Source organism: Chiroxiphia lanceolata, chromosome 20 (assembly GCF_009829145.1).
Source record: "Chiroxiphia lanceolata isolate bChiLan1 chromosome 20, bChiLan1.pri, whole genome shotgun sequence".
Lineage (NCBI taxonomy): Eukaryota > Metazoa > Chordata > Aves > Passeriformes > Pipridae > Chiroxiphia > Chiroxiphia lanceolata.
Genome location: NC_045656.1, coordinates 4,776,126 through 4,804,020, shown reverse-complemented (window position 1 = coordinate 4,804,020; position 27,895 = coordinate 4,776,126). Strand labels below are relative to the sequence as shown.

Genomic DNA, 27,895 nt, shown 5'->3' with positions numbered 1-27,895 from the left:
TGAAATAGATTTAGGTGGTTTTTTTTTCTTTCCTTCCTCTTTATAGGGGGCAGAAAGGAGAATTTGTGCTTTGCGCTTGCATTTGACACCAAATCCTGTTCAAATTCATCTGTTAACCAGCTACAGCACGAGATGTAAGAGCACACAGAGGAGCCCTGTCCCAATTTAAAAACTACTGCTTTCAAAATAATTTGCTTACATATATAATTTATTTGCAGTGCCATCAAGAGCAGCTAAGTCGAGGCAGGCACGCAGAGCTCGCTCTGCAGCCCTCTGGTAGGGATAATTTAGCAGTCTGAAACGAGTCCTCTAACTAATTTTGAAATGTTAAGCACAACCTCTTCAAATCTAAAGAAAACAGTGAGGCAAAGATAATCCACATAAGTATTTCTTTCACAGCTGAGAATCATCCAACTCTGAACCATCCCCACAAGAAAACTCTACTGCATTTAACGGAAAAACCAGAAATTAGAGCAGTCTAGAACAAATGGATGGTCTGACTCCCTAAAATGAATGACACTAAACATACCCACTAGCTAAAAATACAGTAAGTTGTCTGAAAATACATGCCAGGCATCTTCACAGTACCCTGCCCTCCACCCTGATCCTTCCCCTCCTCCCATGTTACTGTAAAAATTTAGGCAGTTTTTCGAGGCTGGGAGTCTCACTGACTTTATTAGGATCCACAGATGTTCCTAAAATCTGTTAAAAAAAGAAAACCAAGTCATTAAATATCCCAGTCTGTGTTTTCTTTAATAATAAATGCTTCAGCCGAAACCCAAATTAATTCTAATGATGACTAAAAGCCCTAAATATTAAGAGCATGAAGCCTGTCACATATTAAAGACTGAATCACCAAAATTAAAATATTACTGAGTTTATGGGAAGAAGCCATTACTTACTCTTACCTAGAAAATATTGACTAACAAATCCAAGATTCCCGCTGGTAAAGAAGAACCATCCAATGATTGGGATCATCATTTTATTCACTACAAGATGCCACCATTTGAAAACATTTATTCACTCACTCATCACTTGATAAAACCATCTCAATCTGGTACAAAAGGGCCCTACAATGAAAAACCCAAGCATGCAGCCTGTAAGAACAGGCACGAAGGGTTAGGAATTTTATTCCCTGGTATGGGAGAATATGAGCAGTTGGGCAGATATGCAACAGCTAGATCAGCTCCACAATTTATTTTTATGAAGGGGAAAAAAAAAATAGCAAGGCAGAGGAAGACTGGGGAAAAAAAAAAAAACATTTCAGGGATTTTCTTCAGAAATAGCAAAGAGCAAGACCAAAGAAGTCAAAAGTTTGGCAGGGAGAAGGGGCCAGGTGCCAGAACATGCCATGCAGCAGCCACATGGGCACTGAAGGACCCCAGCAGCAAACCCAATTTTCTAGCAGACAGAGGGACAGCAGAAAAAACAACTGTGATTTCCAGCCACAAGAAAAATAGGGGGAAAATATGTTCCTGTGCTCTGAACAGGGTGAGTTTAAAATTAATGCAGAGTTCCCATGAAAATTACAGATTTTCAGAAGAACAGATCACTTTTATGTAAACAAGTGGCCACATAAAAGTCTAAATTGACCTGCATCACCATTACTCATTTCCACTGGAGGAAATGGGATTTTCCTTACTTAAAGGGGCAAAAGAAAAGACACTGCATCCTTTTCCCTGAGGAAAAAAAAAAAAGGAAAGGGCACTTCTTGTGCTAAGTGTTATTAGAAAACAGATAAGCCTTAAAATGAGTTACAGTTGGACCAAATAAGCAAAGAACACCTTTAAAAGGCTTCACAGCATCACAATACTATAATCAAGTAATGAGAAAGAAATAGCTGATTTCTGCAGAGCAGGCAGTTGTTCTCACCAGCAGACTTTTTTTTTTTTTTTAGGTTCCCAAGTATGGTTCAAATCACACAACCCCCCAGATTATTCAATACTTCTTCCAAACGTGGTTTGCTGCAAGACTCATTAATCCTCATTACTAACACTATTCCTGTGTGATGAGGAAAACCAGCGAGATGCTTCCAAATCAGGCAGCTGGAAATGGAAAGACCCAGGTGGGAGAACAGGGCAGGTACCTGTTGGACGTTGATGCAAACCTGATCAGTCTTTTTGAGCTGCGGGATTTTCGGCAGCTGCACGTTTGATGGCATTGCAGCTCCAAGCCATCAGGAACTGCCACATGATTGTGGAGGCATCCAAGAATCCTGGCTCCTGCCTAATGCCAATCGATTTGCAGGCGTTGGCACGGCCCTGGTGTCCGTGTCTGCGCAGGGCAAACGCTGCATTATCCCAGACGCGAAAATTTTATGGATCAAAGAAGAGGCGAGAGCAGAGCCCTCCTTCCCCGAGCTGCCTCTGTGCACTTTATAAATGTCTTTTTGTGGTCAAGTCGAGGGTAAAAGCTCCACCATGTGGGAGAAGCTTAGCACTAGCCCAGGTGAACACGGGGTTTGCTCCTGGTGGATCCACAGAGCATCATCCTCGCAGGGATCCCACGCCAAGACATCCAAAGCCCCTGGAGACCCAGGGAAGGCTCCTGTGGCTCCCGAGCCATAAACAACCTGTGCCATTCGTTAATTTTAAAACACATTGTTCCTGCACTGGGTACCCACACATCATTAATACCTGTCAATTATGAAAATGAGGTAGCTCAGAGCACTTCCTATGCTTTTGTTTAGTGAAGGAGTAACTTTTTCCAGGGCCATGAATAATACTTGGTGCTGTATGACTGAAAACAGTGAATAATCGCAAAAAAAAGGAACTGTTCCATGTTCCAGTGAAGAGACAGCCTGCCAAAACAAACATATTATGGCTGCAAAGGAAAGTAATGTGTCTGTAATTTTAAACTCTGTCCACTTTAGTAGTTCAGCAAGTTTTTATCTCACCCAAACAACCGAAGCAGTAACACAGAGCACAGAACCTGCATGAACCGACCTGTACTCTGTGTGTGTGTGTGGTGGGGAACAGCAGACAACTCAAACAACACAATACCTGTGAAATTCCGTGATAAATCTACCTTTACAGCCCAGTACAGCTATGCTAAACAAGCAGGATATTAATTCTAAGCAACTAGAAAAAAATATTTTAATAGGAATACTACCAAGTCTTTTATTCTCAAAAGTAGTCACATAATTCATTGGTAAGCTCAAAAAAAAAAAAAGGGGGAGGAGGGAGGAAGAAATATATCCAATATTACAAATAATATCAGGAAAACTGACAATGTTTCAGGATTGCATTTATACACCAATAAGAGGGAAGAAGCATTAAGTATTCTTCAGCGTCAGAGCAACCAATCTTAAAAGTGTGTTTTAAAAGAGAATAATTAGGGAAAATATCTTCATTGCAGAATTTAAACATATTCACTACAAGTTTTTAAAAAACAAGAGCCTAATCAGCATACAGGGACTGGGGTTTCAGCATGACTACAGATTTTGCAGGTGCTTTTCAGTAGCCCCATTTGAACAGCTCCTCTATTTATCCCGTTGATTAAGCACGTGTGGGGAACGAGGCAGTGCTGCTGTCAGGGTGTGTGTTTAGCACACGTGCGCTTGGGAGACGCTTCCCAGCGCTGCCCAGATCCAGGAATCCACAACTGACCATCTTCCATCTTATTTCACTACACAGGGGTCATCGGGAGGATTCCAACACGGAGGGTACTGAAGTAATCGGACAGAAAAATACGGAATGGTGCTTCCTAAAAGGCCAAACCTCTGCTCTGCTGGTGACCTCCCACACCATGAAGTGGTGCATCTGATCTCTGTTTTATTTTATTTCTAAAAGCACGGGTATCAAAGAAGATCTGGTAGGCAGCATCCTGAAGGGGACAGAAAGGAGGAAGGTGTCTGTGATCCGTCACCTCCAAGCCTGGGGATAAGGGGCAGGTCCCCTCTTGCTCTGCAGCAGCCCCAGAGCCAAGAAACAACCACAGCTCCAGGGAAGCCCCTTCCTGGCACTCAGTGCCATCACCACATCTCCTTGTCTGTGCCACCACTTCTCCCAGGCAAGGCTGAAAAACTGGGAGCACTCCCAAGCCAGAACAGGCAGGTAGGGATTCACTGCCCTGCCCAGTGTGGGATAAAACCCTCAGACCTCGGCCTGGACAGCAGGAAAAAAATTTTTATGATGAGGTTGGTGAAACGCTGGTACCTGTTGACTAGAGAGGTGGCAGATGCCCCATCCCTGGAAACATTCAAGGTCAGGTTGGACAGGGCTCTGTATGCCTTGGATTTGAGAGGTCTTAATGAGTCTGCAAAGCTGAAAAACTCAAGGTGTTTAAGTAGTCTTGAAGTCATCTTAAAATCTGCCTGACTTAGAAGAGAATGGGAGAGAGAACTTCTACCCCTGGGTTGGCCCACCACGAGATGCTTTAGAGGTGGTTGTTCTTCCACATGTAAAGAGAAAACTTTCAAAATAAATCTTTAACCTGTCTCAAAGGCGTTCTAAAAGATGTAGCCAGGCTGGCCACATGCACAGCTCCTTTCTCCTCCACCACACCCTGGCCTTTCCACTGGCTGATCCCAGGCCACAAGGAGCAGGTCAGACGTGGCCAGGACTCCGAGCAGCCCTGCCTGGCGTGTGGAGCTCCTGGAGACACCGAGGTTACCGGGCAGATCGGGACAGGTTGGGAGCGTTTGGAGAAGTGCAGCGGAATTTTCAACACTGACATGACAAGCTGGCCCCGTGCCACCAACAACAACGCTCGCCGAGGAATCGCGTAATGCCGAGAGCTCGGGGTGCAGGGAGACACATCCCAGACATCCCAGCACGGACAGACACCTCCGGAGCCTCTGCCGGCGTCTCCCCAGTGCTGGACACCCTGACATGCAGCTGCTTCTCTGTGGCAGCCCCTGGCCAGTCCCCCATGTACGAACCCACCCCAAACGAGCCCTCCCTTTTTAACCCTCCTCCCCAGAGCCTGATCCAGGCTGCTAAAGTAGGTTGATTTTCAAGTATTTTACAACCAGTCGGATATTCAGCACGCTGGGTGGGAAGATGGGGTGTGGGAAGCTGGGGGGTGGGAGAGAGGGAGGGAGGGATAAAAATCAGGCTCTGTCATCGCTCCCAAGAGCCACTCTTATACCCACACAGCCAATTGGCACCAGCCAACCGTATCTCTGAGTTTATGCTAATTCTGTCACTCATCATCACCACTCAGTCACTCCGAAACCAGCTCTCTGGGAAACACCCCAGTTGGGCTCTGTCCTTACTGAGCAAGGATGAAGACAAATTTTAAGAACTACTTTGTCTTCAATAAGGCTGAAGCAGAACCGAAGTTCTCGAGGCTGGTAGAAAAGGACTGTTTGAATAAACTTATCACATGAGCACCTGGTTTTTCAGAGACAAACTACCTTTTCAAAACTAACTCAAACGCTTTAACAGCCCATAAGCCAAGGCCAGTTTTACCAAACACATTGTTGGTTCTCAACTGATCTGACTTCTGGTGTCAGATCACCTCAGCTGACTGCCCCAGGACCATTAACTTCAAGGACTGTACTCTGAAGCCATCTAATGGCCCTGCATCATCCACCTACAACTGAGGTGTCTCTGTTTCCATCCTGCAGAGGATCATTTGACCAAAGCTTTTACACAGTCAGGTTCCATTTTGGATTCATGTTTCCCTTTAATCTACACATACCTCCAGTGAGCTCAGTGCTCAAGGCATGAGCCACTGCATTCCCTGTAAAACACTGCTTTCCACAGCGTCCTCCCTGCCCTCAGTGCTTTTATTTGACCAAAGGACAGTTATGTACCATTTTACTCTTGGTGTGATTGCCAACACAAACAGCCAACATCTCTCTCCTCATCAACAAAGGTGGAACTGCCCTGCTCCACAAAGCCATGGAACAGGATGGGCCTTTGTACCCAAGGGAACAGAGTTCCACTGCCTCATTCCAGAGCTGGGTTGATGGACCTGGCTGGCAGCTTCATCATAAGGATACTCTTAGGCAATTTTCCTTCCTGTTTGGTAACCTATTAACGTCTCTGTATTAAAATATGAAATGTATTAAGAATATCAACTGAAGCATTAATGAAACTTAAGGGGGAAAGAGCCTGCAAAATATAAACTATTTACACCAAAAAAACCTACCCAGCTATTTAGATAAAATGCCTCCATGCACATGGAATATGATGCATTCAGAGATGCATAAATCTCTTTCATGTCTCATCTAAGGAATTATCATCATGCCAGTATCTGCAGTGGAACTGAAATGAACTCAAGAGATGTACAATGTGGTGAAGTCTCCAGCAGTATCTCCTATAGCACTGAAATATTCATTACAGGTCTCCCACCTAAATAGTGACTTGCACTGATCATGCTTAACCTGTCAGACATCTGATGATCCCAGAACAAGGCAATATATCCATAATCATTCACTTCAGTGGTCCATAAGTTTTGGATTCAAAATCCCAAGTGGTTTTTTTATGTTTTATTTAAACATTCAGTGGCTATAGACCAGAATTGTGTCGTTGTTCAAACTGCTTAATCTGCCTCAGCATTTAAAATTAAGTTGAAAAGAACCACTAGTGCTTTTAACTGTCCTTAAATTACATTAATTGCGTTGTTAAGCACTTGAACAGCCTTATGAAGGCAGCTGAGTAAATCACTGCTCAGACGTAAGTCTACACAACCACCTCCAAGTTCCACGCACAGGACAGAGCTGTCAATAACCCCCAACCTGCAGAACGAGGATCTCCCACAAATGAGCAGATCAGAAGCAAGTCAAAGCAGAGGCTATTTGTACCCTTTGCCCAGGCAATGCTCTGTGTCAGCATCAGTACATTGTGTGCAGGGAGAAACGGGGAGAGCACTGAAGTTATGATGTCACGATTCTATTTACGCCCCGTCCTGCCAGCAGGCAACTGATGTCACACACCTGTATCCAGCAGAAACCAACTGCCAACCTAGAAACTTCTGCTGGCAGGAGATCAACAGGCTGTAATGAGTACTGAAAGCAAACTATCCAGCCTTCAGCCAGAGCTCCCTGATCTGCCTGAACTGTTACAGAGGCTAAAACCTCACTGCTTCCAACGCGAAAAAGTGTCACCACCAGGGTCAGCAACAGCGAACAGAGCCAGTGTGGGCAACCACAAGCTTTGGATTTTCGGATCTACAGACTCTCTCTATGGATGTGCCTTCTCCATCCCATGTAACTGGAGAGTATCTACAGGTGTGGTGGTCAAACAGCCTGACAGGAGTATTCTCGTGCCTGATAAATAAGCACCCCTGTCCCGACACGCAGAACGTGGAGCTCGCACGAAACACCAGCCTTTGCTGACAAAATCTTATAGCAACAGCAGGCACAAGCTGAAACAAATACAGATCAGATTGTTTTAAGAATAGCACTTATATATATATATATATATATTTATATATCTCTGGAGATACTTGATATACCGAGAAGAAACAATGGAATGAAATGAAGAAATCCGAAAGTTTCAAGCCATCTGTATATATCTGTGCTGACTATCAAACCATCTGTATTATATTCTTAGATCAGCTAAAGCAAACCACTGGCACCAGTGCCAAGTTTGGCAGCAGAGCCGATTTGGATCGCCACCAAGGAGAAGGAGCTACCATGCCTTTTAGAATAAATTTTGTAGCAAACACCAAAAGGGTTGATCAACACAGATTATCACAGCTACAACAAGCCAACTAGTTTAAAAAACAGTATTTGCCATCCCACGGTGTTTGATTTTATGCTCGATGATACAGTCTATGCCTGAAAAAGAAATCCAGCCTCTCGCTGTCCCTTGTCCCGCAGGGAGACGGCTCAAACCACCCGGGCAGGTTCTGCACGGCAGTACGAAGCACCTGCACGAGGTGGCACCAGGTCTGTGCCCCACAGAAGTCCACAGCTGTATTCAAGCCCACCAAAACCCCACAGCACACAGCATTTTCCGAGGCTCATACACATCCTTCTGCCGCTTCAGAGCGGGACAAGGTTTGGCTTCCTTCATTTGAGGCACACCGAGCGACCCACACTCATTTACTTTGTCTTCTCCACCAACCTACAGCTCCTCGTTTCTCCCAAAAAATTCCACCTATCCTTCGAAGTCTAGCCCAAATTTCCAAGGCAGAAATACCAACTAACCCCAATAATTCTATTTTCATATTTTAAAAGGGCCCGAAAATAACTGTTCACCACCTTTTCCTCTGCTCGAGATTTTGAGAACAACCCGCCTACCAAAAAGTGTAACTCTCATAGCACTAAGAATTTTGCATGGGTGGAACTCTTTAGCTAAAAGTGATGATAAATAACACCTCCTCAATCCTGCAATCTCCAGAAACAGTTTACAAGAACTAATATACTGAGTTGATTTGCAATGTTAAACCACAATTTCCCAACCCTCTGATGTCCACCTGGAGGATGCCAGGGGAGAAATCAAGATCAAGGGAGTACAACACAGAGTTCAACTGTCTGAGGATCTTGTATCCTCTCTGCCTTCACTGTCGTGAGAATACACAGCTCAGTGACATGTTTCTTCATGCAGAATTATCAAATATAACATATTCCCCCATCCAAACATACTGAGAGCTCAGCCCTCACTCCTCCAGCCTCACAGGACCCTCGCTTTGCTGGGAAGCACAAGACCAGCCCTAAATTGAAGGTACAAAATCTCTCATGGCAGATTTTTCAGCATTCACACAGTTTAGGTGCTAAATCAGCAACATTAAGCAGCATTTTTTCAACCTTTTGTACAGTTCATGTGCAAACTCTGCTAATGGATAAAAACCAGAGTACAGAAGTTCGAGAACGTGTCTGCGCATTCCTCTTACCTCTACACCTGCCATAAAAAGGCTCTCACAAAACTCCCATCAGTGAAATGGGTAGAACATGACTTTTTTAAACTTATGCATGTACTCAACGCAGAGCACCTGGAAGTCTCAAATTAAAGGAATCGAAGAACAGTCGAATAATCTCCTTTCCCCAATAAAACACATTTGCACTTTGAACTCTGCATATTGTTTAGCTCTGTTCAGAATCCTGTTATGAGAAACTTATTTTATGAGTCTGACGAAAAGGCTGGTTACCAGAAGCATAATCACAGTAAGCAATAAAGGCTGACATGGAGGATATTTCTAAGCAATTACAGCAGGTGTTTTAAAGGCATAAAGCTACAGAGTTATAAATCCATTTAGAGCCACAGAGAAAGTAAAAGGTGACCAGGAGGTTCAAACCCTCACAGCCACCAAATATTGTTCCTCTTCCCCTGCAGACCAGAGAGGCTGCAGGACCGACTCCCCTGTGAATTTTAGCAAGACAAAATAAAACACTGAGGTACAACAGTCATTAAAAAATGAATGAAGTACCTTTAAAGGAGGATGCAGTATATATATATATTTAACATATACATATATATATATATATAGGCTACAATGCTCAGAAAAATCTTATCACTTGAGGACTGCAAGATCTCTTTTAAAAAAAGGTTGTTTCTCAACTCAGTTAAACAGGGTTGCATGTAATGTATGAAGATGTTTTAAAAGAGGAGTCTAATATGGGGGCCGCCTACAAAAATTAAAGTATTCTGTGACAACAAAGGTCTGTGGATGTGACAAGACCTTACAAAAACTTGTACCTGAGCTGTACCTACAGAATCAGTGGAGGGAACTTGGGCAAAGCCGACTTGCCAACACGACATGTAACTTCACAGAGCGATTGCTGGTTATCAAAGTTGCATAAGCCAAGAGACAACAGCGACTATAAATACGACTACCAGCTATTCCACACAACCCCAAGCGTCCTGCCAAGCCCTCCTTCATGTTCTCTCTCACACAGACAAAGGCCTCAAAGCCATGGGACATCTGCCAGGGAAACAAATGAAGTTAAAAAACCAGAAGAACATGAACATGTACTAACCTAAACTTGCGTGTTCTTTCTTCCCAATTCCTCCCCCGACACCTCCCCCTCCAAAGGGATGTCTCAGTTTACTGTACTCTTTTCCTTCTCCCAACCAATCTTAACTCTTGGACCAATGTTTTAAAGTTTCCCTACCTTTGAAAAAATAATGTTCAGTTCTTAAATGTTTTGCCAGATCTGGACCACACCCTGCCCTCTCCCAAAATCTTGGTTGTTTGTCTCCTATTGCACATAATCAATTATAGCCCTTTCAGGTTTGTATTTTGCATGGTGGGAGCTGATCCAGAAAGGAGATTGTGCTTGTGCGAGCTTGTGTGTTTACACAAACATACACACACACGTACACACACCTTTATAAAACTGTTTTGTTTCTACAGAACTTGAGGGGATTTTCCTGAAACTGAGTTTTTCACCTGTAAGCAGATAGAGCACTTGATTAAAAAGGAGTAGCTGAAAATTTGCCTCTTACCAGGTCATGCAAATCCCTTAAAACACGAAAGGAAAGAGCAAAATCTGTCATTCTATCACCACAAGAGCTGAGAATCAATCACAAGCAATAAGCACAGAAAAAGGCACAAAGACACCCAGCAGATATCTTCAGTCCCACCGTACATTTCACTCTCCCTGCTCTTATTCCCGGATTCAGTGTCAGACACCACCTCGGATGTTTGACAAAAAAGGGATCCGGCAGATTGCCCACCAGCCGCAGCGTGTGCTGCCAAGTGAGAAATACAAGCTTGGAAACAGTCTCGAGATTCCAGCCAGGACAGCAAGGCTCGGAGCATCACACAGTGACATAACTAAGCATGGTGGGGAGAGGCTGGAGGGGACGTGGGAAGTTATTGCATCAAATAACTCTGCAGCGCATGCAAAGGAGCTGTTTTCAGTACCGGGCAAGGCAACTTCTTCATTTCGGATTGCCAAGAAATAACTGCAGATTTCTTCCTTCTGATTTTTCTGCTTTAACTATGTCTAACTGCAAAATCCCCTTTCCTACTAAAATCTGAATTTTCCAATGTAACTTTCCTGTGAATCTTCTGTACCTAATTTTTGGTTATTGACTCCAATCAGCTCTCAGAGCACTCGGCAGAACAAGGATCACCCTGGGTCCAGCTCACAATTCTGGGCTCTTACAACATTGGAAAAGAAAGTTTACGTCGTAGAAAAGACAAGAATCATCTTGTTAATTTGTTTGGTACAACAGTGTGAACAGCACATGTAGACAAATACTCAATTTGTCTTCAGACAGTTTTTAGAAGACAGACATTTTATCAGCGGATCTGTTAACACTTTCCTTCAGAAAATATGTTTCGCCTGCCAGCAAACAAACAACAAAATAACGTGTCATATCTGTAAAACGAGGGAGAGAAATAATCAAGATTAGCTTCAAAGTGTTGTAATAAAACAGCAATAATCAAAGGCTGGAACATGTAGCTCCTGTTTCAGCCCTGTGCTCACAGTCCCGCGTTTACTTTTTCACTTGGCAATACCTCCAGACACGGCCGCGTTCCACAGCGACTCTCTGCAGCTCTGCTGTTTAACAATAACCAAGGGAACGGGATGGTTTTGGGATCACTGGTGGGAACCAAGGCACCATCTTATACAGGCTGTGCTACAGCCAGACCATCCCAAAATCCAAGTCAGCTACACGCTGGGAAAGGAAACCGGAGCACAAAAAACGGAGATGGTGCTACTTGTTCAAACCTTTCTCAAGTCCAGGAGCAGCACTGCAACCGTCTTACCCACCAACTCAAATTACAGGGGAAAAATTGCAACATTCTGTTATCTTTCTGTTTAACTTGACACAACTGCTAAGTAAGTTCTCCATTTCAAACTCAGGAGAGCAGAAGAAATTTTAACCAGCAAACACTATATGGGAGTACTTTGGAGTGAGGCTTCCAAGACCCTGAAAGCGTTTTTAGTAAGTTCCATAAACTGTAGTTCTAATTAAGGATTAAATTTGAAGACTAAACACCTCTTTATTTGAGGGCAGGGAGGCTTAAATCTTTTTGTATTAACGCTGAGCTATATCATCTGATATTTTTGCTATGACCAACCTATAAAACCTGTCAGCTTCACTCAGTTTGCACAGGGCTTTAATTATGTTTAACTAGAATCTGAATGATCTAATTACTTAACATCTTACAGCACAAACTACTGGGGGCATCTGGTTGAGCAACTGGCAAAGGAGTCAGAGAAATGAGTGTTGTGTTCCCTGCTCAGGACCCCTGCAAACAGCTCTCCCTCCAGACAGGCTCATTTTTCCATCCCACCTGAAATTTCTGAAAGCAGCCCTGAAAGAACAAACCATCCAGCAGTTCAAAGAAAGGAGTGAGGTGAAGAAAAACTCTGAGTGCCACAAGCAGGATGATGGGACTTGGAAGAAAAGTTTTTCATTGTGCTTTTTTCTTTATTGGGTGAAAACCCAGATAATGCTCGTGCCTCTCTGGGGCTCCCTCTCCCACCTTTCCTCAGGAATTGAGACACAGAGGATCACCACGAGCACTAGAACTGGTGTCAGCTCACCTACATCAGTGCCAGGAGGAAGCTCCCACACCTGCAAGCCTTGAAAGACTTTAAAGTTTTTAACTTTTAAGGGAGCAGATTTTAGCAAAACCAGGGAAAACTCCACGGGGGCACCGTGAGGTTACACAGAGCACTGAGGTTAAACTGGGAACAAGCAGCAACGGGAGCTGAGGGTCTTTTTGACCACAAATGCTTAAATGGTTTCCAGAAAGTGAGTCTTGGTCAGAGTCTTTCCCTTGGCCTGGCCCCCTGCCAGGGTGATATCACAGCACATACCTGAGGACTGTTCAAAGGGTGCCCGAAACACAGGAAACTGCTGTTGTGACCCATATTGCACAGACATGATCCCACTTTGATCTCTTTTCCTTGAAACCACAGCACACTGCACCCACCACATTAACCTGACATGGTCAAAGAAGAAATAAAACCTACAGGTTCTGGTAAAAAACCCAGTCAAAATTGCTGTTTTCTGTCTTAACTTTTCCTTAACGAACAGATGGAAACCAGCAATAACCATCTGTGTGAAGCAGCAATAGCTGTACAGCACAATAACTCCACAAAAATACACTAACAAGGTCAGTTAAGTGTTTCTCTAATTGTCTATTGCCCGTGACCTTTCTCAAAGATTTCAGATGAAAAACAAAACCAAAACAACTCATGAAAGATCCTTTGGCACCTTCGACAGCATCGCAGTTCGATTCTGCGTCCCGGGGAAATTCCAGCTGGGGAAGAACATTCTGCCTTCCCAGATTTCCCCCTGCCTCCCCCTGACCTCCTAGGCAGAACATCCAGCTCCCATGTTCCACGACAAAATTGATTATCCCTGAACGAGCAGGAAAACTAAACCATTCCTGTACGTGCAGTGCAGCAAATGTTTTGGAATCCTTCAAGATCAAAGCCACTCTATTAATAAACTTATATTTTTATATTCCTTGCAGCTGAAAAATCCAATTAAAACATTACAGCGACCTTTTGCCAGAGAATGGCTGTCACGGTGAGGACAGCATCAGAAGACAGTCTAACCAGAGTTCAGAAAAAATGGGATAGATATGGAAAAAGACTATTACAGTTGTTTTACTTCAGTCACTGGGGTGGCAAAGGATGGCCTAATTCAATAGGAAGATCTGAGAGGCTTTTATTAGGTCTCCCAAGTAGTGTAACTGACAGTTAAACAAACAAAGTGTCAGGCCTTAAGTCAGCATTTAGAAAGTAAATTTATAATGAAGAGCTGACAATCAAGACACCGTACAAAGAGGCTGCTGCCAACCAACAACTTTAAAAAAAAAAACAACCAGATATAGAATGAATATTTCTTACCACTGAAATTAACTTCACAACTGGTTGCTAAAATGATTACAGCAAATAAATAGGGCGTAAAGCACTCTGAAGTGTGACTGCAGTTTGCCATGACATCCCTAGAAGCAGGACAAGAGCACTGAATGCCCGGCACAAGAGCACCCGTGGAGCTTTCCCACACCAGCCATTCCTGCTGCTCACCAGCTTCCACCTCAGCCGCCTCCACAAAATCCAAGCTCACCTAGAAAGTGAAAACTAATCCATAGAGCCATCATTTCCTGATTTAAGGAGCTTCCACATCTCCTTGTGTGCTCCAGGAGAAAGCCTCTAATCCTGAATTCCTGCCTGCCATCCCCTTTCACCAGCAAGGATCCTCCGGGTATCGGGAGTGCAAACCCTCGAGCCTGGAGACACAACAACCTTTGGCACAGAAGGAGCAGCCAAGCACCAAAATTACCTTTTCCAACACTGGGAGACTGTGCTGGATGGCCAAGAAGAGCATGCTACAGTCCCCAAGTAACTTTTTAGCCTTTTCAGTAAAGTTAATTTTTATGAAGATGGCACATACAACAGCTCTGGGACACCGTGACCACTTTCTAAGATCCTGAAATCAATCTGAACTACTAAATTCTTCTTCTAATCCCAGTTAAAGTAGGTTTTCACAGTTCCAATTTTAGACTTCAAGTTCTATTTACAGGACAGAAAATCCCAGATAGTGACACTAATCAAGTTTTACTTAGCTTGGCATATTAAAGAACTAACTATTCTCAGGATATGCCAGGACATCTCAGATGCAAATTGTAATTTATGATCTAAACCAAGCTGATCACAGCACAGTGTGTGTGCTGTTTTAATAATTTGTGCTGTATTTAACACATCACTACTCCAAGAAAAAATCCCACATAGTTTCAGTCTCTTGAGCTGATGGCCTGGAGCACAGGAAAGGCCTCACAGAGAGAAAAATGTCTATCCCAAGTTGTACAGAACTCAGCTTCACAATACAACCTTCCAACCATGGGACTGACCAGAGCTCTGCCTGCACAGTAAAAAAAAAAAGCCTGAAATCAGCTCCTCCTCACAAGCATGGAAACACCAAACAATGTTTTGGACATAAAAGTGAGAGCAGGGCTTAGTAAGACAGTTTGATTCAAATCCTGATGTAAAACAGGGAATCAATCCCCAGCCCTGCAGGGGTTAAGGACCAGACAGCACCCACAGTCTCAGAGGATCAAGGCTCACAGCAGAAAAGTTCCCCTCATCAGGGAAGTACACAAAATAAATTCTTATAGAATTATAGAGTTCTCCCCTCCTCGCTCTCTGCTTCACCACACACCTAATGCTTCTTGCATCCTGGGAAGCACGAGCACAGCACCCCCTGAGTTCACCCCTGCAAACCAGCAAGCCTTGACTCACTTTTATAAGGAATGAAGAAAAAAAACATATTCTGAGTTCAAGCAGTAATTAGGAGTATAATGTCTGCCTGAAAAAACAGGCAGGGTGTTGTGAAGAGCAGGAGAGATGAGCTGAAGACACGGTATTATCAAGCTGCCCTTTTCCAACATCCCAAGAATTTCGATAGCAAGACTCCATGCCAAAGAAAATGCACAGAAGGCCATAAGGAAAAGAAAATTAGAGCTCCTGAAAGAGAGGACAGAGATGGAAGAAGGGAAGGGAGGAGAAACCAGTGCATTCACGACTTTTTATTTTTTTAAAATATGAAACACTTCTCACACTCACACAACAGGAACTAAGGTTACAATTGTGTAAGCAACTCTGCACAGAGGTCTCTCCACAGAAGATCAATTGTAAGACTACTGGCTCCTTGTTTTTAAATGTTTAATATTATCCCACCTCTACATTCAGTATTAGAAAAGCAGCTATGCTCATACCAGACATACCAAACCAAAGCTGAGTACTGTCAATATTAACCAGCACCCACAAAAGTTGCAGCAGAAAAACAGATATGCAGCTCACTGACAAAATTAACACTCTCAAGTTTCAGATCCGAGACAAAGGGTACATTTTATTTATGGCTGGAAATGAAGCAAACATCCAAGTGACAACATGATACAAATTTACTTTGACGCGAACATGCAATAAAATGTGTAAACACCCAATAAAAATAAAATGAAAAATAATTACAGACGAGACACAAGTATAAATTTTATTGAGCTACTGTGACAACATTTGTATGTCACATCAATGAAGTAACAAGAAAAAGAACAGAGTTGATTAGAAACATGACATAAAGGAAAGGATGAGACGTCACTGGACTAGGACAGGGGGATTCGTCTCTGCTCACAACTTAACCATGGGCTGGGCTGGAAAAGGGCAGCTCCTTCCACCCAGGCTGAGCCAGCAGATTGTGGCTACACATGTGTTAAAAATGAAGCCCATGCAATAATGCTCAGTGGGTCAGGGCTGTGTGCTGTGCTGAACAGGGATCAAGCTGGTTCCCCTCTGCCAAGTTCCCGGAGCCGAGCACTCGGAGCCGCAGCCTCATCGCTGTGCAGGACACGAGCACACGTGCAATGAGCAGGGGATCAATACTCCTGATGGCACAAACAGACATCTAAAGCACCACCTCTGACCCTGCTGACAGCCTGAGCAGGCTATCAATACTCACACTGGACAACTTGGATAAAAGATAAAAGTTGATGGAAAAAAAAGTTTCGAGCTACCCCATCCTATGTGTTTGGTGAATAATGAATTTCAGCCTTCAGGTTCAGGTCTAACACCCCACAGAAAACCTGCTCTGAGCATCTCCCTCCCTGTCTTTGGCCATCAGCTATTATCCATGGCTTGGGGCTGAAGCTCCTCCTTCCCCTGAGCTGGCAGTGGCTGGCCTGTCCTGCTGAAACAGGGAGATGTTTCAGACCTTTGGCTGCAGTTTGAAATGATGCAACCACAGCCTGATGAATATTAAATTCAACATTCATATCACTGGCTGTCTATAATGTAAATTTTAAGCAGCCTTTAATGTACAGAGAAATCTGAAGGGAAACTTGATAAATTGCCTATCTGGCCCTCAAACAGTACACCAAACAACAGGGAGGTATGTTCTAAAGTAAGAGTGTGTCCGTGTATGAGCAACTCTAGATTACAAGTTTATAGCCATCTACAAGAAACATTTTCTTCCAGTGATTTACTATCAATCATCCATAATATTCTTTTAGGACACTCAACTACTCAGTTCTTTTTTTCACATTCTCTTCTGTAGGTATTATTTCCAGCAACAGCCTGAAAAGTACCTACAAATCAACAGTAGCACATCCCCTGTTTAATCCATTTAAAATACTGCTAAAAAAAGTATTTTTTAGCAGAGAATGTAACCATTGAGCCTTATTTATCCACAGAGCAGAATTAAGTAGTAGCAAAAGAACAGTAACTGCTAACTCACAATCTGGTATCTCAAAGAGGGTTTGAGAGCATTATCAGTGTTTCCCAGATGGAGAACAAACCAGCAGAGGCCCAGGACATGCTCAGGGGCTGGAGCAGCCCATGGCAACACTGGGAATGGGGATGCAGCAGCTGCTGACAGTGAGACTGGGACTCCCAGCTCATTTCAGAGTCATTGCCACCTCCTGATGTGCTCACACCAAATCCAAACCAACTAAAGGCTCTGGGTGTCAGTGCCAGTCCCACTGAGCATCACTGCCCAAAGAAACTGTTCACAGTGCAGGGATTTTGGGTGGGCTGATGCATCCCAGCTTCAGGTGACCCCTGGGTAACAGAAATCTTGTGTTTTCCTTAAAATATTAGATCAGCAACACCATGAAACCTCAAATACCTAGCAAAGGCACCAAAGAGAACAGAAGGAGTGAGACTTAACCCATCAAACTTCCACTGTACTTCATCATCTGCAGCACTCCCCTTTCTGGCTTTGTAGTTTTGTTTCTACAGGAATAAGCCAGGGCTTTTCCACACAGAACATACAACCTTTTGGCATGTAAGATATATCTAGTCTGAGTCTTCATTAAAAAAAAAACAAAACCAAAAACAAAACAAAAAGTCAAAAAGCTATTAAATTCCCCTTTTTTTGCCCCCCTCCTTTTTTTTTAAAGTGAGAATAATGAGAATGCTCCTAACTATTCATCACACCTGAAAATACCATCCAGGTGGTTCAAAAGCTGCCAGGAACATAAACCCTGTTTGTCACAGGGTGACGTTAAAAATATGTCAGTGTACTCTGAAGTCATACCATCACCCCAGCATCTCATGTACAGATTTTCCCAGGATGTTTCCACAAGGACAGCCTGGTGGCAAACTCCTTTATGCAGTCAGTGAGTGCAGGTGAGCTGGATTTGGTGGCAACACAACAGCCAGGCATTTGTTGGGAAACCTACCATCCTTCCCAGCTGCACTGCCCAATATTTATATAAATGCTAAAATAAGCTCTCCTCTCCTCCCAACTGCTCTGCAATATGAGTTTCACTTCCAAGTCCCAGGCTTAAGCTCACTCCTGAACTCCTTCCTTTCTTCACCACTTCCCTCTGTCCCATCCAGTCCTTTAAACAGTGTCACTTCCCCCACTCCACCAGGATTTATTTTTACTTCCCTCCAATGTTACTGTCCTCAGCTTGTCACAGGTGAGCCACAGACAGAAGCCAACATTCCTCAGCAAGGAAAGACCTCTGCAGTGCAAGCTCCAGAACTGATCCAAGTGCCCTGCACACACCCTCCCCAAGCCCATAAAAGCAACCCCACAGCGTCACGATAACACAGCAGCACAGGAGCATCCCATCTCCAGAGCTCAAGGGATACAATCCAGTGTTTGCAGGAATTAGACCACAGTTTGGTCTCCCCTGCAGACTCGTGTGCAGTGCACACCCAGGCTCACATGGCCATCAGCCAAACACAAGCCCACTGCATTCAGGAAGAGGAATGGTCTGGCTCCACTGTGGAATCTGTCCAGCCATTTACCAGTTTAGCTGAAATTTAGAAAATTTAGCCTGAATTTTCATATCATTCACAAAAACCAGATGTTGCTATCTATGTCCGAGCTTCCTTATTCACTGAGGTACATTTCCACACATCCACAGGATCTGCTCAGCTCTGATGGAAGAACTCCTCGGAAAAGCCTCCAAGAGAGCCATGGCCTACATCCTCCCCTGCCTTAAAAACCTCCCAGCCAGAAACACAAAGATATGGGGGAATTTAAAGCATCTAAATACAGCAGCTTAAAATACTTCTGTGCATCTGCTTTTGAGCTTTTCAAAGACCAGGTAATCTTCACCTCTGTCTTCCCAGAGCAGCCCATGAATCCAGCTGGGAGGAGGACAAGCACCACCCCAGCTCCCCTCCCCGCACCCCAGGAAAGGCAGCACAACTCCAGCCCCCACAGAAACTTCCTTATTACCCCAACTGTCAATGAAGGCATCGAATTATTGCAAGGCAAGGAGGCAAAAGCTCTCAGACAGCTTTAGTCTGACAGGCTCCAGCTTCAACCCAGCGCCTGCTGTAACACACCCACAGGGAGCCATCGGGCATCTCCCGCCTTTAGCACCCTCAGACCCAAAATTACATTTATTCAGCCTTAGTGTTCAACTCTGCTAAGTCACAGAAGGGACCAAGTAAGAACTGCTGTGTCTTGCCAGAGTCAAAACAGAAGCACGACCAGGGAACAGAGGGGGATTTAGCACAAATTCTCTACTGCCTCCTGCTCTCCCAGAAATCCCAGTACTGTTGGACAGCAGGGAAGACCCACTGTCACATCCAACAACCTACACCCAACTGTGTTTAATCTTTTATAAAAACTTAATGCTGTTAGCATTCACCAATCTGTCTGCATTTCCGTGCTCCTCACAACCCAACCAATGCCATATCCTGTATTTTCTTCAGTATTACTACCAATAAAAGCAGAAATTAATGATTTGCCTCGTGAAACCAGAGACAGCAACAAATAAAAAAAAGCTGAGAATACATGTGTCACAAAATGAGTAAGATTTATCACATATTTACTAATTTAAAGTTACTATTGTTGACTGTGAGGTCTAAGTTTCTCCCATCTTTCCTGGTACATTCAACCCCACACCCACAATCCCACATGTGAGCGCTCCTGCACAAGTTTCTTCATCCTAAAACTCCCTGTCTTCTGCAAACTATCCCATTGCAGCTTTCCCCCTCTCAGCTTCTCACCTTCCTCCCCACTCCTTTATGCAAAGCTGAAACACTGTCACTGCATTCTCAATCCACAGAACATTGTATTTTCAAGGCCTTGCCCACAAAGTATATGGGAAACAACCAAGCACAAAGAACCTGTGCAAGAAAAACCTGGATATACAAGATGGGAACTTTGTACCCTGCTTACATAAAAAGGACCACAAGCCAACAAGCACCTGCTTGGTGTTTTAAGAAATACTAAGCATCCATGTATTTGTTCTCTACCCCATAAATAAACTGTCTTTATTCTTGGCCTCAGCGTGATCAAACCAAAACTTTGGACTATGCATTTTTCTACATCTACTTTTTGCATTACAAATCAGCTTGCAAATACAGAATAACTGTTCACTGGAATTTCAGACTGCATGTCATTTCTTCCCTAGCAAATGTTTCGCCCATTACTTATTTGGTATTGTTACACACAGCCAAGCAATGCAATTTTATTTTTTTTTCAAAAAAACTCCCAACCATTACCATGCTCCAAATTCTCCCTCCTGCATTTCTCAATACATTATCCAATTAACCACAAACTTGGCACTAGAGCAGAGTGATTTAAACGTGCACTGATTCTGCCACGTTTCAGATGGGCATTATTTCACTGGAGGAACAGGAGCAAGGGAGAGAAAAGCTGTCAGAAATTTCCTTCCAAGGAACAAGACTCAAGGAACAGGATTCAAGGAATGCTATGAAAACCAAATTCTTGAGCCAGAAGTACATCAAGGGCCTTTCTTCTAGTATGTCACTAGGGGCATCACCCTGACCACCACAAAATGCCAAAGCTTTCCTGCTGCAGGGAAGCAGGGATTGCTATGGGAGTGCATTGGCAGCAGTGCCCTGGCTCTTACATCCCTCAGTTCCCTGTATTGCATCTTCCTGCAGAACCACCAAGCTGCTTTCCCTACATGACTCTGATCAGCTGGGGGGGAGCAGAAACATGTTCATAGTAGCTGGAGACTCTTTTCTAGATGCACATTTAACTACCCTTATAAACAGAAAAGCACTGACTACTTTTAGGACAGAAACAAGTTCTACAGTGACCTGCACAGATAAACAAAATTAAACACTAAGACCTGATCACTAATTCCACTTCTGCTGAAGCATGTGAGCTCCTTCCCTTACTGCAAATCAGCTTGTGCTCTGGTACCATCAGACTCAACTAAAAGATGCCAACAACTCCACCTGTTTCTAATTCAGTAAGAGAAGCACTTCAGGATTTAAAAGCTACTCATGACTGCTTAGTTTTTCAAGATTTTGTTACAGATTTTATAAGATCAATGGTTTACCCTAAACAATTAGTCACAGCCTGCCACAGAACTAATACTCAATCCTTATTTTAATCATATATGATGCAATACCAGGATGAGATTTTAAAAAACAAACAACATGAGCGAAATTTGCTTTTAGATTTTCACTCCCCAGCTTGATGGTAACAATCTGCCATTCTGGTCAAAAGCAATAAGAAACTGTATTTTTTTAGCAGTGTGTGTGCCTGTCCTAAAAAGCTACAATGACATTTTGAGACTTGTGTTTATTGTCAAAATAACTACAGATAGTTTGGTAAGTTTTCAAAGGGTATTAACTTCTCCCAGTCATCCTGCAGATCCAGCTCAGATCTGAGACTCGAGCTGGACTTACTCATGCAATGCTGCTGCTGGTCACAGAGCCCAGCTGCCTCCTCTGACACTGATACATCCACACATATCCAGAAATATTAAGGAAGCTGTCAAGGAGAGCTGCATGCTGTGCCCAGGGGAACACGACGCTCCTTTTCCTGTTCCCCAGTAAAATGTTGTTTTTCTGGTGAAGGTGATGGTGACACCAAAAACTACAAACAAGGCAGGACCCCAGAACAGCAGGTTACCTTCCCCCTGCTGAACTGATTCCCATCACACAACTGCTTCCAAACGGGAGACGCAGCTTTAACTCGAGGGCAACAGCATTTCTCCAGTGACTTAATTTGCATTTATTGCCACAATATTCCCTGTTTGTGAGGATCTGTTTTCTCTGTGTGCTGCAATTCCCTCCCCACCAGTTATCAGACACGGGGCCATCTTCACCCACGTGGCAAACCCAGGCAGAAATGCTGTGCCAATTCCACAACTTCTTTAGGAAACGCAGGCAACCTTTGCTGGAGAAAGGGGTTAATGTTCAGCTCTGTGCCTTGCAGGTACAGTCTCAAGTGAAGAGCCCCGTTTGATACCTGCAGGAAGCTGCCATTTTTGCATCTCATATTCCATTTGTGAACAGCCCTTTTTGTTCTTTAGCCCAAGTTCTGAATTATTTAATCCCGTCTCCAACACTTGAAATTATCTCTCCCTATAAACAAGAGGTTATTTAGTGAAAGGAAATAAATAATTTAAAAAGTCAGACCCTAAAGTGTTCCTGGCTCTGTTTTTAATTAATATTGATACAATCTTGAGAAACCTGCTGCTTAATATCACAAGGCAGGTCGAAGCTCATCAACAGTTAAACGTCTCCTTTCAACAGAAGGTGGAAGAGGAAGTTGGGAGCTGCCGGGTGCCAGCGATCCGGGACTGCCCAGTCCCAGCTCCTCACAACTTTCCCGTGCACAAAAACCAGGGCTTCAAAGCCATTAGAGCCTGAGCTCCACGAGCTGGAGCTTACAGGGCTCAGGTGGAACTGTGCTAAGCATAAATCCTTCGGGCTTTGGTCCTGGGATAGAGTAGCGGAAACACAGACGTTAAGTATTTTTATTTTCTGTAATTCCACGCTCAAAATCCGCTGGTACAAATGAAGGACAGGCAGGGAGGGAGGCACAGGCAGTTCTGTGGGACTGAACTTCATACCCAGTAACGATAGTTTTTATAGCATATTGCTTCATCTGCAAGTGGGAGTAAATATTACACTACCTCTTCATGCAGATGGGTGGGTAAGAAAAAAAAAAACAAAACACAACAACACCAAAAAGCTAATTTGAAACAAATTAACTATTCTGCATATGGATGAAGGTACTTCTCTACTTCCCTGGTCACTCCAGGACTCTGCAGACAGACTGTGTGCAAAGTTAATAAACTCGGTGCTGCACAGACTGCCTGGTGAACCTGCCAACAGGTGAACAGCCTCAATCCGCAACGGGTATAAATAATCACCAGTCCTCAAAAGCAAGTAATGAATATTGTTCAAACAACTCTAAGCTGGCGTTACCAGAACGCTTCAAAGGAGAAGCTACAAGCTGTTCAAGTCAGACTGTCACATTTAGTCTGCAAAAACGAGATTAAGGTTTGCACGGTGATACTCCACAACAGGTTTTACAGTATGCACAGAAATTAAATTATGATAAAAGTGAGCTATTTTTTACCAAAAACAGAAGAGAACAATCTATCAAAATGCCATTTGGCTGCGTTCATTACATTTTAGAATTTAATTTACGTGATAGATACTTTAGCATAATATGTTTTAATCAATAAGCATTTCTGAAGGCTTTATTTTTATAGGCAATATTTAGACTTGTTCACCCTTAAATGTAACACCACGGCAGTGATGTTTGGAGCATTTATTTTCCTATGCTAAGCAAGTACAACCACACATACACAGAGGCAAAAGCAAAAGTCCACAATTAGAGATGTCAGACCTTGTTTAACTACATCTTAATTTAATCCATTTTATTTTATACAATTCTACATCTGGATCTCATTTTCTGTATTCCTGTAGGTATTCTGGGTCACTATTAAGAGCCCTTTCAAGTCAGCAAAGTTCAGCCAAGTCTACCTTAATCCCAAACCTTTAAAAGAAACAATAAAACACACGGAAAGGGGGTGGAAGACGACGGAGAAGCCTAAAACAAAACGCTACTTTACCCCACCTCCTAATGCACCTGAAAGTCAGAAGGGACCGGCCTCCTACCACAGATCCTACGCAGCACCTCCCGCTTTGGGGGCTGCCGGGGTGGGATTTTTAGCACCGCTCCCGCAAGCCCGGGCGGGGGGAAGGGGAGGGCGGCAGGACCCGCGTCCCGCTCGCAGCCCCCCGCGGGCATCCCCTCACCTGCAGCGGGGATGCGGCTCTGCCCAGCATCAGCGCACCATCCCTCCGCCCGCCGCAGGCTCCGGCCGGCTCCGCCACCGCCTCCACGGGGGCCGCGGTGGGCAGCCGCCGGCTTTCGAGCCAATTTATTTAAACGGGAGGCAGCGGCGGCGGGTTTGGAGAGGCAGGGCAGCGCCTTCCTGCGCCAATCAACTGGGAGACACGCGTGTTGCAATCCCATTCACGGCGGGAGCAGCACCAATTCAGCGTTTGACAACCTCCCCCCCCGCACACACACACCCCCCCATAACCCGCCCCGGCCTCATCTGCACCCCGGTAACTCTGTGAAACCCCGAATGCCCAATGGCCCCGGGGCACGCACCCCCGGGGCAGGGGGGGAGGCCGCTCCGCCAGGACTTTCCCCCGGAGGAAAAGGGCACTTCTGGGCTGTTCCGAGGCAGCACCAGCAGAAAGCATCAATATTCCGCTCATCCGTCAGCTCCTGGACAGCAGGAGAGGCTGGAGAGCCCGTGAATTATGTAACGTGCCCTCCCGCCGCCGCGGGGAGATGCGCTGCGATGCCCCGCCGGCCGGGACGCCCCTCCCCGCACCCGGCGCTGCCGCCGCTGCCCTCCCGCGAGTCCCCCCCGCTCCCCGGCGCTCGCCCCTTCCCACCCCGCCGCTCCCTCCTCCCCGGCGGGGTCCCCGGCGCGGTGCCCGCGGCGGTCGCAGGGCGGCGGCCGGAGCCCCCCGCGCCCGGCGGAGCGGAGCGGAGCGAGGGCCGGACCCCGCGGGGAGCGCCCGCCCGCCCGCCCGGCACCACAGCGCCCCCAGCCCCCGCCGCTCCGCGCCTGCACCGCCAGCCCGCCCGGCGCCCCCACACACACAAAGTCCCAGCACTCGGTAAACTTTCCCCCGGCTTCCCGGCGAGGGAAAAGCGGCGGGAGGACGCGGCGGCGGGAAGCGGGGCAAGGCGGCGGGGAGGGAGGGAGGGAGGGACGGGAGGAGGCGGGCGGGGGGATGAGCGGCGGCCGCCGGGAGTCCCGGCGCACCCGGAGCCCCGCACGGCGCCGCCGGCGGGGGGGAGCGCGGAGCGGGGGAGAGCAGCCCGGGACGGAGCGGGCGAAGCGGCGGCGGCCCCGGCAGCGGCGGCTCCGGCGCCATCTTGGGCTGATCGATGAATTGAACAAAGAGGATCAATTTCCGATGGGGCCGGTGATCGATGGCGGGGGGGGCGGAGGGAGCGGAGCGCCGCGGCCGGGCGGAGCGGGGGGTTCCCTTTAGGCGGCGCGGGCCGGCAGCGGGAGGAGGAGGGGGAGGCCGGGCCCGAGGGAAGGCGGAGAAGGGAGGGAGGGGGGGGGGTCCGGCGGCGCGGCCCGGCCGGTGCGGCGAGCGGGGGAGCCTGACCTGCAGCTGCTGTAAATCAAAGCGCTTCCAATATTGAAACATCGATCCCACATTGGCCGCCATCTTGAGACATATTGAGACAGAGTGAGCGGCTGATAGAGAGAGAGGGGCTGGAGTTCAGGAGCCGGGAGGGAGGGGGAGGGAGGGAGGGAGGGAGGGAGGGAGCCGGCGGGAGGGGGGAGGAGGGGCGGGGGGGGCAAGGGGGAGGGAGGCGGGCAGGGAGCGCCCAAATCCCGGCCTGGAGCCCGCCCGGAACACGGACTCGGCCCGCGCGCTCGCGGGGGGGAAGGGGCGCCGCGCCCGCGCGCTCGCAGCGACCCCCCCGCAAACCGGCCCCCGGCCCCGCACCCGGGGGGGACCCGCGGGCGGGGCGGGCGCGAGTCCCGCGGGGGCGGCGCGGGGTCCGGGCGGCGCCGGCAGCGCGGGGGGATGCGGGGACAGCAGGGCGGTGCGGGGCCGGCCGGGCAGTGCGGGGGGATGCGGGGACAGCAGGGCCGTGCGGGGCCGGCCGGGCAGTGCGGGAGGATGCGGGGCAGTGCGATGCGGACAGTGCGGGGGGATGCGGGCCTGGGCAATGTCGGGGGGATGCGGGGGCAACCGGGGGATGCGGGGACAGCCGGGCGGTGCGGGGCCGGGGGGGATGCGGGGCAGTGCGGGAGCGGGCGGTGCGGGGAGACGCGGAGCCCCCGCGGGCGCGGTGCGGGCTCAGGGCATCGCATCGCCCCGCAAATGGTGCCCGAAGCGGCGGCGGCGGGGGGGGTGGTGGATGGGGGGCTGAGCCCGCTCGGGGAGCTGCGGGGCTAAAATTAGCCAAGTGCGGAGAGTTTAGGGGAAACAACAATGAAAAAGTGCATCGGGGGCAGCCGGTTCGCGGTGGCCGGGGCGGTCCGAGAGAGCCTGGAACGGGATTTCTTTGGCGCGGACAGGCGCTCCCTGCCAGGGCCGGTGCCGCCGGCCGCTGCCGACGGGGGACGGCTCGCACGGAGGTTGGAAAATCAGATCCCAGCCCCGCGCAGGATATCCATAGAAACGGAGATTAAAAGGATGAAATAAGTTATTTTGTTCTAAACAATAATGTTGCTATAAATACGAACGTTTTCCTTGTTCCCTTCCTGAAAAGCGCAGGGCATTTTAGCAGGCTCATCTCCTGACAAAACAAACCAGTGTACGCAGCCAGGCTGCAGGTACCTTGCCCCCAGCGAAAGCATTCCTTGTTTTTACTGGGAAACGGGCAAAACTGCGGTCTGTACCTGTCGCCTCTGGAATCAATAAGCCGCACGGTATTTTTCCAAATACAGCTACTTTCGCTGTTTTGCACTTCATCTGTAAAAGGGAAATATATCTTCCCCCCGTAAGTGAGTGATTGTAGATTATTTCTCAAATTGTATTTGATCACCGAGTGAATTTAGTGCTCACTCAAGTCCGTGGGCTGACTGCTTGGAAATGGCTCTGTCTGTCTTTGGAGAAGTTACAGCAGACACAGCGGCAGAGCAATTGCCACAGATTATTTCCCAATCTGCTGCCGGCCTCCTTTGGAAGAGCACCATCAGTTCAGCCTCCATTTCCACTTTTTGCTGAGGCTGCTGCTTACAAAGATACTAATTGCGATGGCGGGTTTTATGTTAATGGGTTCCACGTAATGATCAGCCTGACAACTACAGACCTTCGGATTGTTAGTTGGCTGCACCGGGAATATAACTAATGGCATTTGGTTATGAAAATGCCACCCTCCACCTGCTGATGTGGACTGGGGGCCCAAGGAGACCGAAATCCCAGAGCCGTGGCTGCCGTGGGGCTGGACCCCAGGGATGCCTTGGGAGAAGGAAATGCCTTTTCCTCCAGAAGTGCCACGCTTTGAGAGAGGGCAGCTCTTTGCTGGGATGAGGGTGGGGAGGTGTGGGGTGCCCGGCCGGGGTCCCCCCTGCTGCAGGGAGAGGTTTTAGGGTGCTGCGGAGTGACAGCGGCCGCAGGGATGGAGCTGCGCGAGCCTCCGAATTCTGACTAACGCCGTAACCGGTTTGGTAGCTCTAAAATAGGATTTTAATCCTGGGAAGCATCATTTCACATTCCAGTGATCTAATCAAAATCCTTTCCTCTAATCTCTCCATGGTCCCCCCTTTCTAGATGAAAGAGGCTGGAGTTCCTGTCTTCACCCTTTCTCCGCTGCCTCCCTGTTCTACCAGTCTGTTCTGTGTCCAGGCAACTGCAAAAAGACATTTCAAAGGCTCCTGCCGTGCCATGTAGATGTTTTTCTCTTGTTAGTTTGGACTGCAGGTGTGTGAGCCTCAAGGATGAAGTATCGTGGTGCTGTTTTAGGTTCGGGGCACACAGTCACGGCACAAGAAATCACATAGTAACGCTCGGCTTTGAACGCGCGCGCACAGAAAAGGGGAAAGAAAAAAGCATCTGACCTGAATCATTTTCTGGAAACACATCTGGTTAAAATCCAAAGTTTTAAATTGAGTAATATTTTAAAATACATTTGGTAGGTATTACATTACAGTGTTATATCTGGTAATATTTATGATACTAATGTGTTAAGCGGAGGTTTATATCTGTCAAGAAATATGAATGATTGTCATATGGGCTAACAAATGTATCCTGATATAAATAACATTTTATGATATTTTTAACATTATTGTAGTC

At 46.5% G+C, this 27,895-nt stretch overlaps 1 protein-coding gene and 1 long non-coding RNA gene across 8 annotated transcripts in view; one reads left to right on the top strand and one right to left on the bottom strand.

Annotated features, from left to right (window-relative positions):
* The window catches only part of CUX1 (cut like homeobox 1), a 271,733-nt gene extending 246,315 nt beyond the window's left edge, over window positions 1-25,418 (bottom strand). For 4 of the 7 annotated variants that reach the window (XM_032707449.1, XM_032707450.1, XM_032707451.1 and 1 more), the window contains exon 1: window positions 25,250-25,418. In XM_032707449.1, the coding sequence (XP_032563340.1) occupies window positions 25,250-25,312 (63 nt within the window). In that variant the 5' untranslated portion in view covers window positions 25,313-25,418. The remainder of the gene's footprint in view (window positions 1-25,249) is intronic. The other 3 variants (XM_032707453.1, XM_032707452.1, XM_032707454.1) reach the window with 2 other exon arrangements.
* LOC116796669 lies at window positions 22,338-23,645 on the top strand. Its single transcript, XR_004360471.1, has 3 exons — window positions 22,338-22,558; window positions 22,857-22,984; window positions 23,531-23,645. It is a non-coding gene; the product is annotated as an uncharacterized LOC116796669 (long non-coding RNA).
* Window positions 25,419-27,895: the final 2,477 nt, after the last annotated feature.